At 43.4% G+C, this 16,382-nt stretch overlaps 1 protein-coding gene across 1 annotated transcript in view; it reads left to right on the forward strand.

The window, feature by feature from the left end:
* Positions 1-12,544, forward strand: part of ABHD17C (abhydrolase domain containing 17C, depalmitoylase) — a 57,737-nt gene extending 45,193 nt beyond the window's left edge. The window contains exons 2-3 of the mRNA XM_010351278.3: positions 6,380-6,559; positions 11,095-12,544. Coding sequence (XP_010349580.2) covers positions 6,380-6,559; positions 11,095-11,314 — 400 coding nt within the window. The 3' untranslated portion in view covers positions 11,315-12,544. The remainder of the gene's footprint in view (positions 1-6,379; positions 6,560-11,094) is intronic.
* Positions 12,545-16,382: the final 3,838 nt, after the last annotated feature.

A 16,382-nucleotide genomic window follows, 5' to 3' on the forward strand; every position in this document is an offset into this window, starting at 1 on the left:
AGACTGAATGCATTTCGAGCCCTTACGATAAACTCTGATCAGAAATATCATGGATTCCATTTTCTAGGCTGTACGTACTTGTCATTTATGAGCCTGTGGTTTCAGTAGTGGGAGAACACCTCAACTGTCGGCCTTCCTGACTTCTCCCTCTGGCAAATCCCCTTACCTCAGCCAACTCCCAGGACGAGGAGTTGGCGAAAGTAGGATGGTGAAGAAGTCCAAGGACTCTGGGGTTTATAACACCAAGGGCTGAAGATGACGGACTGTCCTAAGGTACAGAGACGCACATACAGCTCCCAAGTCAGTTGGATACTTCTCATTTTGGAACCACTGGCATAGAGGTCAGTAGTCTAATACTTTGATAGAAAAAGAAAAAATTCTAGTACTACAGTAAAAAGAGTTGCCTCACCTGCCAAAAGCAAGTGTTAGAACAGAAGCCTCTTACCATTCTACTAAAAATCCCCTTACTTTCACAGAGTCACCCACCTCCTTCTTTCCTCATTTGGTGTCCAACAGTATGGCAAAGACAGGGAAAAGCAATGGAAAAGTCCCTAACACGGTACTAACGAACTGAGTATTTGACTCAGCCTGCTCTTGTTTTCCGAGCCCTTTCGAAAACACCAGCGCTGGCAGTCGGCGGCAGGCCTGCTGACTCCACACGAAGGGACCAGCGACACCGCTTCCCTTTTGTCCCGACAAGTCACTGCCTAGTAAGTAAAGGAACTTGGTCATGAAAATTTGAAAGAACTGCTCAGTCCCACCACCTGAAGATAGCCATTACTACCATGTTCCTGTATTGCTTCCAAGTCCCTGTTCCAGATAGAGGGTTCTTTTATTTGGGTTTTTTTTTTTTTTTTTTTTTTTTTTTTTTTTTTTTTTCTTTGAGACAGAGTTTCGCTCTTGTTACCCAGGCTGGAGTGCAATGGTGCGATCTCGGCTCACCGCAACCTCCGCCTCCTGGGTTCAGGCAATTCTCCAGCCTCAGCCTCCTGAGTAGCTGGGATTACAGGCACGCGCCACCATGCCCAGCTCATTTTTTGTATTTTTAGTAGAGATGGGGTTTCACCGTGTTGACCAGGATGGTCTCGATCTCTTGACCTCATGATCCACCCGCCTCGGCCTCCCAAAGTGCTGGGATCACAGGCGTGAGCCACCGCGCCCAGCCAGAGGGTTCTTTTAGAAATGTAATTGTGACCCTGTTTCTGTAAGCTGCTTTTCATGAGTGTTTGCCCATGTTAACTATGAGATATAATTGTTAACGGTCCGATATTTCCTTATGAAGTTTGTTTTTAGCACAAAATCTACCACAAGTTGTAACAGTTTTGTCAGGGCTGTCTTCACATCTGAAGTATCTGGTGAACTTTTAAAGAATTTGTTTTCATCATGAAATTTAACTGCCATGCATAAAGGTTCATACAACACAGATGTCCGGCTTAATGACTTATAAAAGGAACACTTGTGATGTGACGTAGACCCTCGCCAGCATTTACAGCCCCCATGAAGGACATGCTTCCCTCCAGTGATGACCCTTTTCCTTCCTCCCTGTAATCGCTGTCCTGACTTTGGTGATTCACTTCCTTGCCTTTCATCATAGGCTTACCGGCCAGTGAAATATCCTGAAACAATGATGTTTCATTTTGGTGGGTTTAAGTTTTTTGTAAATGACGTCACATAGTGTGTGTTCTGCTGTATCTGCCTTTTTTCTTTAACAGCATTTTTTTTTTTAAGAGGGTCACCCAGGGTGGAGTGCAGTGGCACAAACAGTGCCAACCGCAGCCTTGACCATCCGGGCTCAAGTGATCCTCCCACCTCAGCCTCCTGAGTAGTTCAGACTACAGGTGCTGCCCCTTTGCCCAGCTAATTTTTTTTGAATTTTTTAGAGATGGGATCCTGTTTGTTGCTCAGGCTGGTCTCAAACTTCTGGTCTCAAGTGATCTTCCCACCTGGACCTTCCAAAGTCCTGGAATTACAGGCATGAGATACCGTGCCCGGCCTTAACAGTGTGACTTTAAGATTCATTGGTGGTGATGGGTGCACCAGAATTACAGAAATCACCACTAAAGAACTTATCCACATAATGAGAAACCACCTTTACCTCCAAAACTATTGAAATATACAAATTTTTTTAGTGTCCACATACATATTCTACAGCACAACTATACCACAGTTTATTTACTTGCTGTTGATATACCTTAAGGCTGTCTCTAACTGTGTAGACATGCACACACAGTCTAGTACATATTTCTGGTATATGTAAGCACTTATTTCTGTGATGAATTTATCTGGGAGTAGAATTGCTAGGTCCCTGCGTATGTGCTAACTAATCATGTCACTTAATATTGCCAAAGTCTTTCTAAATGGATCCTATCAACATAAACCCCCATCAACAGTGAATGAACATTCCTGTACACATCCTTGCCAACACTTAATATTGTTAGATTTTTGAATTTTTGTCAATCTGATGAACCTGTAGAGTGTAACATGATTTTTAATTTCCATGTTCCTTTTTACTAATGAAGTCAAATAATTCTTTTCTTGTTTTCTCTCTTCTTCTTTCTGTCTTTCCCTCCCCCTTTTTTTTTCTGTAGAAAAAAAATTTGTAAAGAAAGAAAAAAAAAAGAAAAATTGTGTAAAATTATATTTTTCTTATTTGGCCAGCTGTCTTATGGATTTGTAGTAGTTATTTACATATGCTAGATCTAGGCTCTGTGGCAAATGTCTTTTCCCACGTGGTGGTTCACTTTCACTTCCTTCTGTGTGTCTTCTGATCAGAAGTTCTTGACTTTAATGTAATACTTTCTGTCATTTTTTTCCCCTTTATGGCTAGTGTTTTTTGTGTTTTACCTGGTGATATTTTTCAGTGCAAACTTTGAGTTGGGGCTGGGCACAGTGGCTCACACCTGTAATCCTACCACTTTGGGAGGCCGAGGCGGGTGGATCACGAGGTCAAGAGATCGAGATTATCCTAGTTAACATGGTGAAACCCCGTCTCTAAAAAATACAAAAATTAGCTGGGCATGGTGGCGCAGCAACTCAGGAGGCTGAGGCAGGAGAATTGCTTGAACCCAGGAGGTGGAGGTTGCGGTGAGCCGAGATCGGGCCATTGCACTCCAGCCTGGGTAACAAGAGCGAAACTCCGTCTCAAAAAAAGAACAAAGAAAGAGAATCTTGGGTTGGTTATCACGAAGGATGTGAGTCTGTTGGAATCAAAGGTGGGCTTTGTAGAGGGTACTGGGTGCGTCTTAGTGCTGAGAACTGAAGCCTAAGCGCTGAGAGTCCTCAGGCACAATAACTCTAGCTTTTCCAGAAGGCATTTAAAGAGGGCTGTGATCTCTGAGGATGGCTGGTTCGGGACACTCCGAGGAGACGGAGCTGTCTGTGTGATGGCCAGGGCGCTCCCCTCTGCCCCAGCTGCTGGGCCATGCCTCTTGGACCTGTGCCCATTCGTTCCTTTGTTCAGTGCAGCCTCTGAGCTTGTCAAGTCCCTTGGTGTGTTGTATAGAAGACAGGATCTTGAAAACATGGTGGACTCGTCACAAGAAGTAGAATGAACACTTCCTCCTAACTGTGATAATGTTATCCTATCTAATCCTCTCAGACCAGATGTTATCAAAGAAGGTCAGGGTTATTCTGGTTGCCATTTTTACCTGGAAGTCTTTTACTTTATTTTTTGATATTCGGTATTCATCATCTCTTAATCTTCTGTGCCTCATTCATTAATTGCCTTCAGTTTTCACTTTTCTTCTCCTCTTACGTTTTCTTTGATTTCTGATTTTTAAAATTAATTGATAGCAAAATGAATGGCCTGTCCGCAAGAGTGGCCATGGCAGAAAGAACTCAGCCCCAGGTGTGGACATTGGACGTCCTGTAGCGCAGTATCTCCTGCTCCATATGCTTTTTGGGGTCATAGAGCACTTTGAAAATCTGATGAAAATGGAGGAGGGAAGAGGAGACCCCTGATGTTACTTATGCTCTACCCCAAAGACTCCTTAGACTTTAGGTTAAAAACTCCTCCGAAGTCCGTGAAAGAAGGATTTGGTGGAAGTTGCTGCTGAGGAAGATCCTGGACTGCTTACCTTCGGCACTGAGTCATGAAAGCAGGCGTTCCTTTCTGACCCCACTCCCCATTTAGTCCTCGTGGCAGGGGTTTGAAAATCTGTGGTCTCTGGTGTGGATTTGGACACAGGATGCTGCTGGATCCGTTGTTTCCTCAAACCTCCCCACCGGAACTCCCTGTGCGGACCGTTTCTTACTAACCTGTTAAACCAATGGGCGTGAAGCCCCAGGCAAGACCGCCAGGCAAAACCTGCCTCTGGGGGCCTCTTCCCTAGGCACAGTGGTACTGGGTGGTGTCAAGCTGCAGGGCCACGCGGACACTTCACTTCAGAAAGCGAGGATGGGTGCGGTGTTTGTTACGATCTTTTATTTCCTCTCTTCTGCATGGTGCTTACTAGTCCCCTGCCGGGTCTCCCAGCTTCCTTTTCATGCTGTCATCTGCTGCCTGCCATTGTCATCTCGCCCTTGGACGCTCCAGTGGCCCTCATCTCCAGGACAGGCCGTAACCCTTTAGCTTCTGATTCACACTGTCCTAGCACATCGCCCGCCAGCCAGCCCAGTGCTTTCCTGCTGCCACATTGGGTAGGCATTGCACATCTCCCATAGAAAGTCCTCTCACCTCCGTGTGTTTAATTCCTGTCTCCGTGGCACAGCCCAGGGGTGGTTCACTCCGTAATCACGTTCCAATGCTCCGAATTCTTTCTTAAGGGCTTCCATTTTTCCACGGAGTTTCGTGGAGCTGGAAGGGGAAGAAGCTGGGCAGAAATCCTGCCGTTTCCATCAGCTGTGGATTGAGAGTTCTTGTCACTGAAGGCTGTTGGTCAGAAAGCATTTCATATTGCCCTGTAAGCTACAGTACGGATTTATTCCAAAAAGGAGAGCTGTGGGCTCACTGGCTTCAACTTTCTTAGACAATGTTGAATTGCTTTCCCAAGCGCTTGTACGAATTTACAAAGTAACAGCGTTCTGCTTTTCCGTATCCTTGCCATCTTTCAGCATTGTGTGGCTTCTTCATTTTTGCCCATTGTTTGGGTTTAAAATAATAACTCATGGATTTAATTTGCATCATGATATTCTAGCGAGATTATCACATCTATCTCTGTGTGTATTAGGCATTCTTGTTTCCTCTGTGCTGCGTCTTCATTTCTTCCACCTATTTGTCTTTTTCTTTTTCATTTCTAAGCATTCTTTAGATATTCTAGATATCCCTTGTGGGATAACAAGATAATAAGATAAGAAGATAGTGTGTTTTCCCGGGTTCCTTCTGTTTTGTTCCACTGTGATCTACTTGCCATGACCAGGAAGGCGGAAGGGATGGGAAAAGCACACCATTTGCTTTGAAGCCTGACCTGGGCCGGGCATGGTGGCCCACACCTGTAATCTCAGCACGTTGGGAGGCCAAGGAGGGCGGATCACGAGGTCAAGAGATCAAGACCATCCTGGCCAACATGGTGAAACCCTGTCTCTATTTTTAAAAATATAAAAATTAGTCCCACATGGTGGTGCGTGCCTGTAGCCCCAGCTACTCGGGAGGCTGAGGCAGCAGAATCACTTGAACCCGGGAAGCAGAGGTTGCAGTGAGCTGAGATCGCACCACTGCACTCCAGCTTGGCAACAGAGCGAGACTCCATATCAAAAAAAAAAAAAAAAAAAAGTACGACCTGGAGGTCATGTCACTTCTGCTGATATCCAGTGGGCTGGCACTTAGGTCTCTGCACACACCAGGTTGCAAGGGAAGCTGGGAAATGAAGCCTGTTCTCCACACAGCCCTTGATCTAGCTAACAATTTAAAGAGAATGAATCGGAGCCCACTGATGGATTGAAAGACTTGGAATGGTTTAACCCTGAGAGAGACTAAAGAAAATATTATATTCAAATTAATTGTCTCCCAATATATCTTTTTCTGAGAAATGTTCATATATTTTGTATCATGAAAACTTTGCTTCAAGTTTTTAATATTGCAATTTGCCAAACCTTTTTTTTTTTTTTTTAAACTTTAGAAGTGTGTTTATGATTAGCAAAGAAAATATAAAGGGGAAATAATGGGAAATGAGATGACTTCTGTATCTACTGAAACGAAATTTATAAAGTTAATTGGCCAGCAAAACGATATCCTGTTTATTATTTTTGCAAATGCTGTGGAAGATGGAACCTTAGTTTGTTTTTGTCAAGCTCACATTCATCTGAAAATGTACAAGTCAGATACGGCTTTAAGCTGGTGGATGTGGGAATATTATGGGTTTACGATACGGGTTTCTCAGTCTCTCTCTCTCTCTCTCTCATCATACCTTAGCTAATGGCGTACAACCTTTGATTTCTCCAGGTATGGCGTAAGTCCTGAGAACATTATCCTCTACGGTCAGAGCATTGGGACCGTCCCCACAGTAGACTTGGCCTCGAGGTACGAATGCGCAGCGGTCATTCTCCACTCCCCTCTGATGTCTGGTTTGCGTGTGGCTTTTCCGGATACCAGGAAAACGTACTGCTTCGATGCTTTCCCCAGGTACGTTTGTGCTTGTACGGCAAGTGGTCAGTCAACCAGTGACCGTGTTCGGATCCGATGCTCCCATGAGCTGTGTAAATATTTACTGAATGAAGCCTACGTCTGACCCTGCCCCGGGTGCCACAGGGCATGTGGAAGCAGATATGACACACACTATCCAGAGATTTTATCCTCCCAGGCCTGACGCACTTGTGAAAACCTCCCAGATGATGCATAAGGACCCTGAGCATACTGATGCCTAGGGTTCATTGATTCAGCTGTAACATGCAGGATATGGATATGTCACAGCACAGCACCTGCACATCCTAAAGGAACTTACAGTTCAGCACTCGCTCATTCATTCTGAGACGGGTCTTGCTGAGTCATGAGCTATATGCAACATGTGTGGTGGGGAAATTGGTGTAGACACTCAAAAACTGCAGGCAAGCAAGCGGTTTTGAAATTCCTCTTACTTTTTCAGTTGGACAATACAGGTGAGGGGAAAGGTAAAGTCAATCTTTGTAAATAGAAGAATAAAGGCAAAGTGAGTTACTGGACAAGCCAGGCTTTGATCTCCGGTACATAGCCACAGAAATGGCATAAATGAACACACTCAGCTGCTACCCCCTATTCTGCTCTGCCACTTTAACCAGATCTCAGCTCTGCAGATGTGCCAGCATCCACCCCCGGAAGCTAAAAATGAGAGCGTCTGCTGCACCCAGGGCTTTGCCCCCAGACCATTGGAGGGAGCAGTACAGCTGCCAACCTAGCCGCTCCTATTGTCTGTACTGTAACCACAAAAGCAGCAAGCGCATTGGCTTCTTGAATTCCTGTTTGAACAATTCTACTTGTTTTTTTTCTTTTAAAAAAAAAAACCTAAGTATTTTTAATACAAAATATTTTCCCCTACAGTCCTTGCTAAGGTGGCCTAGGATTGTTACCCTCAGGACTGGCCAGCTCATGTTGCCATTTTATAGAAAAACCCCAGCAGAAAGAAGACACAGTTTTAGGGTTTTAATTGACCCATTAATTGCTTTCATTTCGTTAATGCTGGAAAAAAAAACCCATAAAAGATCACCGTTTGGTTACATAAACTTCTGTTACACAAACTGTCTCCTTTCACAGAAAGGAACCTTTTGTTAACACCTTGGGTGAACTTTAGTTTTGTGCCGTTCGTACCAGGATTCAATGAGATTCGACTTCATGGGAAAGTTGTGCTGCCAATTTCTAGTGGTGTGGCTGGGAATGCCGAGTAGGGCTAATGAGCCTCTCAAGTGTGGCCTTATTTGTGCCGAATTGGAAATGAGAGGCCAGTTTGCTGAAAGATGGATACTTAGCATGTTTGTGGGAAGCAATCCCAGGAATTACCCTGGTAACAAAACGAATAGGTTGTTTTTTTTTTTTCCCCTGGCTCGTAAATTAGCGTATACCCTAAAAGAGCCATGCCAACGAATTTTTAATAACAAATGAGCAACGAGTCTGATCCTGAGTTTGTCTGGTATGGCAGGTATCGGGCTATGCATTTCATCCCCATGTCCTCCTTCATCTTCACAACAATCTTAAGTTTGTCGGCCGGGCACGGTGGCTCCCGCCTGTAATCCCGGTACTTTGGGAGGCCGAGGAGTGCAGATTGCCTGAATTCAGGAATTCAAGATGGCAAAACCCCATCTCAACTAAAAATACAAAAAAAAAAAAAAAAAAAAAAAAAAAAAAATCGGCATGGTGGCGCATGCCTGTAATCCCAGCTAATGGGGAGGCTGAGGCACTAGAATCGCTTGAACCAGAGAGGCAGTGAACCGAGATTATGCCACTTCACGCCAGCCTAGGCGACAGAGCAAGACTCTGTCTCAAAAAATAAAAGATGTTTATCCCGTTACTGTGCCCATTTTACAGATTGGGAAACTGAGACTTTGAGAGGTTAAGTAATTCCTTGAATTAAGGTCAGTGATTGGAGTGCAGGCACAGTGGCTCGCACCCGTAATCCCGGTGCTTTCCGACGCCAACGTGGGAGGATCACTTGAGGCTATGAGGGTAAGACCAACTGGATGACACCATAGCAAGACCTGTCACTACAGAAAAAATGTAAAAGTGAGTCAGCCATAGTGGTGCACGTCTATAGTCCCAGCTCCTCAGGAGGCTGGGCCGGGAAGATTCCTTGAGCCCAGGACTTTGAGGTCACAGTGAACTAGGATTACAGTACTGTACTCCAGCTTGGGCAACAGAGGAAGACCCTGTCTCTTAAAATTTTTTTTAAAAAGGCTGATGATTGGAGACAACAAAAACTACTCCTAATATTTAATGTCATTAATTATTAATATGATAGATTTCAAACCATTAATGGTTGCATTGGCTTTCATCATGAATTGAATTTGGTAAACATTTTCTTCATATGTCCATTGCTGCCAAATGGTAGAATCATCTGCGTCTCTTTCCTTAAAAGAGGATACTTTCACGTTTCCTTTTAGTATTAAAACAAATTTTTAAAAAGGAATATGAATCCAGATTATTATTTCATTTATAGTTTATTTTCTTTTACCTCCTTTATACTTGGGATCAGATGATGACATTCAATACACCCTCCAGGCAGTGGAGATTCTCTTAAACTGTGTAGCGTGGAACATAGGCCCAGGTCCATTGTAACTGCTGAGTAAATATCTTTTTAATTGAGTATAATTGAACTGTCTTAAAGGAAGTCATTTTAAAATTAAGTACAGAGGAAAAGTAGGTTTCCAAATAAGATTTCCAATGTGCATAATTGAATCCTGCTACAGTGCTCTGATCTTTGCAAATTACATGGCTGATGAGGTTTTGCAATCTTTCTGGGATGTCTTGAAGTGGTCTGAGGCTCCTTGAGTTTTTAATAAAGGCTAGATGACAGCGTTTGTAGATCTTTGGAATGTGTAATTGATGTTAGAGCCCTTTATTATCTCCACGACCTCATTCCTGTTATTTAACAATCTCTCTGAGCTTCAGTTTTCTCCTTGATAAAACAAGAGACGGTCATTCCTCTCTCATTGTGTTTCATTAAATATTAAACAAGATTGTGTGTTAAGTGCAAAGCACCTGTCTATGGTAAGTGTTTAAAAAATGTTAGCTGTTACTTTTACCAAAAACATTCCCACAAAGATTACAAACTGGTATCCTTTTGTAACTAAAACTAGGATCAAATATGGAAAGAGAAGTAAACTTTAAGAGGCCCTTTGGCAGGACAGAGTGGAGAGAGATGCATTTCTCTTGATTCATTTGTGGATGAATTGAGTGTTATCCCCATCAGAGAAATCGCCTACACACCCAGCTCAACCAGTGCTTAAAGTCTTTTGGATTTCTCTTTGGGATGTGCCTTTGGAGGCTGAAGCATATTCTTTTAAAGATCCTCAAATATTCATCCTTTGAGAGTAGATCTGATTTTTTGTAGAGCAGTCATTTGGAATAAGATCTAGGCATTACATTAATTTTAAAACTAAATGTTTTTATTTTTTAAAATGAGGCGCGTGCTTCTATGAAATGGGATGTGAATCGTTGGGTCAATTCTGAAGGTAGCTCTCAAAAAAGAATTCTGAAGTCTTGAATGGCAGCAGGTTAAGTGTCCAGCTTTCCAAAGAGACTTCATTTGCTAAGTGAAGTTCTGGCCCGTTTTTTTAATACTCTTAAAAGATATGAATATATTAAAATAGTAGTTACTGGTTTGCTAGTTAGATGCTCTGAAGAGTTCTGTCTTTAATAAAATACTCTAACAAACACAATGGCCAAATGCAGTGTAGTATTCTTGACTGGATTCTGGAACAGAAAAAGGACATTAGTGGAAAAACCAGTGAAATCCAAAGAAAGTCTGGAGTTTAGTTCGTAGTAATGCACCAGCCCTGCTGTGGTAGCTTTGACGGCTGTATCCTGGTAATGCACAGTGTTGTACGTTGTACTTTACAGGAAATGGGTTAGGAGAATGTAGGGGCAATTTTTTTTTTTTTTTTTTTTTTTTTTTTTTTGAGAGAGAGAGAGTCTTGCTGTGTCGCCCAGGCTGGAATGCACTGGGCGCCATCTCAGCTCACTGCAAGCTTCCCGTCCCGGTTCAAGCAATTCTCCTGCCTCAGCCTTCCGAGCAGCTGATATCATAAGCATGTGCCAGCATGCCTGGCTGACTTTTATATACACTCTTATTATCTTTACACCTTTCCTGCCAGTTCAAAATTATTCTAAAAGTTGAATTAAGAAAAATAATAAATTACCAGAAAAAACGTGAAGCAAAGGAGAAGCCACACTGTTACGATGTGTTACCATAGGTTCATCAAAGGTACCACTGTGCTGGGGACACTGATAATGGGGGAGGCTCTGCATGTGTGGGGACAAGGAGGTATATGGGAAATCTCTGTACTTCCCTCTCAGTTTTGCTGTGGACCTAAAACTGCTCTAAAAGATAAAGTCCTTAATATAAAACAAAAACAAAAACAAAAACCGTGGTGTTACTTCCCTGCCTGTGGACATGTATAAACTTATCGTGGAGTGTGATGTGTGTCATCTGTGAGCCTAACTCTTTCTGCCTCCCCCTTTCCATTTTGCAGCATTGACAAGATATCTAAAGTCACCTCTCCTGTGTTGGTCATTCACGGAACAGAGGACGAGGTCATCGATTTCTCCCACGGCTTAGCCATGTATGAGCGCTGTCCCCGAGCCGTGGAGCCCCTCTGGGTCGAAGGGGCTGGGCATAATGACATAGAGCTTTATGCACAATACCTAGAGAGACTAAAACAGTTCATATCTCACGAACTTCCTAATTCCTGAAGACGACAACTTGATCTTACCTCATTTACTGTGAACAGAAGAGTCCTCCGTTTTGCACATGCTTTAACTGGGTAGCTGTAAAGGCTTGATAACCGTGAAGAAGTGCCCAACCTTTACGGTGTTCTCATCCAAGAGCTGATGAAATCTCAGTCTTTTATATCTAGAGGTGGTTCTGCTAACTCACACAACACGTTAAACTGAACAGTTGGGATTCCCAGCTTCATTACCTTGCGGGAATGGGAATGAGAGCTGAATGTAGGGACGATTTTCTAGTGCTGTATAAAGTAGCCTCACATCTGTTTCTCAACCTTACCCATCATTTCTGGTTCATTCCTGCAGTCCTCACCCCTGTCTCCACCAGTGTTCTCAGTGTTTGACATGCAGCTCTCTTTCTGCCACCGGATCCATTTGTGAAGCTGTGATGGTGTAACTGGAAAACTTGTGGTGAAAATTCTTTTATTAATTTTTGTCAACATGCTGATCTTTCCCCAGACGAATGAACTGAAGGGTAATTTACTGGAACTATCGTGTACAGCTTCATCCACTGTAACCATATAAATATAACTGGAATATTCTTAAAAAGAAGTGAGGGGTTTTTTTAAGTGTAAATTTATTACTAGCCAACAGAGTTTTAATATTTTGATTGTCTGGTTGGTTTAACAAAGAGCCTAGCTGACTTTCCTTCTGTAAAGTCCTCCTTATAGGCTTTTTTAAAGTACTGTACATATTTGCAAACACATTGTGCATAGATTCTTAATGGTAGATATGATTTCTTTTGTCAGGCTGCAACAATGAACTGCAGATTCCTTGTTTGTAATGTAAATTGAATACATTTTGTTAATATGTTTTTATTCCTATGTTTTGCTATTAAAAATTTTATAACATTTCCAAGACAAAAATTCCAAGTTTATGCTTTGAAGAATTTATGTAATTAAAATCTCACTAAACTAATCTTTTTAGTTTAGGAATTACTTGGGTTCTGACACTGGAGTTGCGGCGAATAAGCATCAGCAAGAGAAGGTGCTTGAAATTGCTACACTGCTCGTACTGGTCAGGGGTTTGGATTTGGGGGTTCTTCGGTTTTGATTTGTTTTTCCCAAATTTAAAAGCCTTAAATGTACTGTAAGCGTCAGATCGTTGTACAGCTGGACAGCGCCTGATCGCGTTTGTGTACTGCTGCTTGGACGCAGCACAGTGGTGGTCATGGAATAAAGGATGCATGGATCAGAACGTGTGCGCCTGTGCCGTTTCTTCATCTCTCCCTCAAAGAAAATAGTGAATAAGAAAACAGCTTCTGGTCTTAATGTAAGGAGAAACCCCTGGGGCTTTCAAACTGCACCGTCTTTCTCAAGGTATATGTTTTTGTGCTATGAAAGGCCTTAGATTACTTTTGGAAGAAGCCGAGATAGAAAGCGTCTAGCAGTCAAGTGTAGATGGTATCTAAATCGAAGATGCAGTGGATTCTGGCTACGAAACCAAACTGATGAAGGTGACCTCCTTGCGACCTGGCTCAGAGGGAGGACATGCCTCTTTTGTCAGGAAGCCTGAAACAGGTGTGTTCTGTAGAGTTTTCAGCCCTTGACCGCCTGAGCAGAAGAGAGCCGCCGAGGGATGCTGGTTTCCAACTCTTGGGACACACTCTCCTGAGCGTGCAGTGGGAGGAAGTGGTGGTCAGGAGGGTGTGAGGACATGGGAGTGCGCACATGTGACTGTGAGAGACGCACGCACGTGCAGGCTACTTACTGATCCTGAATCAGGTGGGCGGGGCTGGCTCACACATGAGGAGCCTGTGTATAGACAGGATTAGGACCATATCTAATCTCTGTCCTTGTATCCAAGCTTGTGATACTGACCTCATTCCCTCATTTCTCTGGGCCTCTGATGCTTTTTTCCCCTTTTTGACCACACTTAGGGCACATAAGCATTAAATGAAATCATGGCTATGCAAATACTGTCCATTTTTAGCTGTACCATATTTTTTACAAAGGGTTTAACTCTGTTGCCCAGGCTGGAATGCAGTGGTGTGATCATGCAGCCTCAGCCTCCCAGTCCTCCCATCTCAGCCTCCCTAATTAGCCACCATGCCTGGCTAATTTATGTTTTTTGTAGAGATGGGGTTTCACCATGTTTCCCAGGCTGGTCTCAAACTCCTGACCTCAAGCAATCCTCCCACCTCGGCCTTGCAAAGTGCTGGGATTACAGGTGTGAGCCTCCATGCCCAGCCCTTAGTGCGTTATAAAGCACTGTAAATTGTACTGCTGACCGCAGAGCTTCATCAAGATGAAGCTCTCAAAAGACAATAGAACAATAGCATTCGGTGGCAAAATTAATCTTGAAACCTCAAGGGATTGAAGTTTTAGATGTGGTTTATTTAAAATATGGAAGTTTTGTATTAAAAATAGCATACTCTAATGACAAATTTGGGGCAAAACATGATAAAGCATATGATAATGTAAAAATACGTTTAATTATTCAATGATGAGACACCCCATGTGTAAAGAACTTAGGACATGAAGAGACTGTTCTTAAGAGATTGTAATAATCACATAGATTTAATTAAATAATCAGATAACTACAGATTTAAATAGTAAAATTCCATTTTATATTATAAAGTTGTTATAAATATTTAAAATATAATCTCCGTTGGTAGTAAGGGTGTGGATAAATGGGTTCTTTCAAATTACACTACTATTATATCACATAGGTACAAACTTGCTTTTTCTTTTTCTTTTTCTTTTTTTTTTTTGAGACAGAGTCTCCTGCCTCAGCCTCCCGAGTAGCTGGGATTACAGGTGCACACCCAGCTAATTTTTTTTATTTTTTAGTAGAGACGGGGTTTCACCATGTTGGCCAGGGTGGTCTTGATGTCTTGACCTCGTGATCCGACCACCTCGGCCTCCCAAAGTGCTGGGATTGCAGGCATGAGCCACTGCACTCGGCCGATATAAACTTTCTAAAGTGTACCTTGACTCAAAATCCTAACAGTGTTCAGGAATTTAACTAATTACTTCTAGGAATTTAGCCTTAGGAAATAATCAAGATAAGATAGACTTATGTGGGATAATTACTGCTCTAAGTAACAGTGAAAGCTCACCAACAATCTGTTTTCAGCCATAGGGATTTAATTATGTTTATACAACAAATTACTCTGTAACTGTAATAGATAATACCATAGAATAGTTATTTAGTGACATGAAAATATTTTGAAGAGCCATGTGTGGTGGCTCACACCTGTAATCTCAGCTACTCAGGAGGCTGAAGCCAGAGGATCACTTGAGCCCAGGAGTTTGAGGCTGCAGTGAGCTATGATCACACCACTGCATCCAGTTTGGGTGACAGAGTGAGACTTTGCCTCTTAAAAAAAACAAAAAACAGAGGCAATTGAATCTCATCAACAGAAATGTGCCTCTGTTAACATTTTGGTGTGTAGCCAGCTGTGTTTCCAGGTTTGGGGCTGTGGAGGAAGTGTAGGAAGCAGTGGGGGGAAATCAGACACATGAACTATTTGGTATCCACTTTTATCACATAACAATGTATCTTGAAAATCTTTAAAATAGGCTGGGCACAGTGGCTCACGCCTGTAATCCTGGCACTTTGGGAGGCCGAGGCAGGTGGATCACGAGGTCAAGAGATCGAGACCATCCTGGTCAACATAGTGAAACCCCGTCTCTACTAAAAATACAAAAACTAGCTGGGCATGGTGGCGCGTGCCTGTAATCCCAGCTACTCAGGAGGCTGAGGCGGGAGAATTGCTTGAACCCAGGAGGCGGAGGTTGCGGTGAGCCGAGATCGTGCCATTGCACTCCAGCCTGGGTAATGAAAGCGAAACTCTGTCTCAAAAAAAAAAAAAAAAAAAATCTTTAAAATAATGTTTTTGGGGGAGATAGAGTCACACTCTGTCACCCAGGCTGAAGTACAGTGGCACGATCATAGTTCACTGTAGCCTCAAACTCTTGGGTTCAAGCAATCCTCCTGCTGCAGCCTCCTCTAGCTGAGACCACAGGTGTGTGCCACCACACCCAGCCAATTTTTTTATGTCTCATAGAGGTAGAGATCTCACTATGTTGCCCAGGCTGGTCTCAAACTCCTGGCCTCAAGTGATCCTCCTGCCTCGGCCTCCCAAAGTGCTATAATTTTAGGTGTGAGCCGCCACGCCCGACCCTCTAAGTGTCTCTTGAACATGCTTTTATAAAGAGGAATGTCCAAACCCATTCTTCCGGATTCATGTTTAATAGTTGTTGTATAAAATCATATCAGTGAGAGCTTTTGTTATCATCATTTGTTCTGGAATACCACTGGATGGCACTACCTAACTCCCCCAGAAAATGTTACTTTTTCTAAAGAGGACAAATATTCCGGGTAAATTACCTTCCCCTGTGTGTGAGGGTTATGCAGCCAATAAATGAAGTGCGTATAAATATGGCATTTCACTCTGTCCAGCTCTGATGCCTCCTACCTGAGGCTTTGCCCACTAGGATTTCAGTGGGAGACACGGCATTTCCCACTGAAACTTTCCCAGAGCTTGCCCTGACGGATGGGTTCCAGGCAGAGGGCCACCTGCTCCTGTCCCCGTTCCTTTTCAGCCAGAGACCCGGCCACTGCCCGGGCCTCAGAACCCTCCTGTGTGAGGTGAGGGGTCCATTCCATCTGCAGTTCTTTTACGTGTGTTTGGTAAGATAGACATAGCATATAATTTACCTTTTAACCCTTTATTAGGTGTGCCAGTTCAGGGGCATTAAGTACATTCACATTGAAATCACCACTGTCCATCTCTAGAACTTTTTCATCATCCCAAACTGAAAGTCTGCACCCACTAAGCACTAACTCCCCATTCCCTCCTCACCCAAGCCCCTGGCACCCACCATTCTACGTTCTGTCTCGGAATCACCCGCAGGGGGTGCAGGACAGCAAGGGTTGCTGCCTGTTCCTTCCTCTGGCACCTTCATCCCAGAAGGGCACCTGCCCGATGTCAGCCAGAGCTCTCCTGTATGAGGTGCCTCTGGATGTACAGGGCTTGGGGTGCCTGAGGAGGCAGTCTGTCCCTTGTCAGCGCTCAAGTGCTGTGCTG

The sequence above is a fragment of the Saimiri boliviensis genome, chromosome 5, assembly GCF_048565385.1.
Source record: "Saimiri boliviensis isolate mSaiBol1 chromosome 5, mSaiBol1.pri, whole genome shotgun sequence".
Taxonomy (NCBI): Eukaryota; Metazoa; Chordata; class Mammalia; order Primates; family Cebidae; genus Saimiri; species Saimiri boliviensis.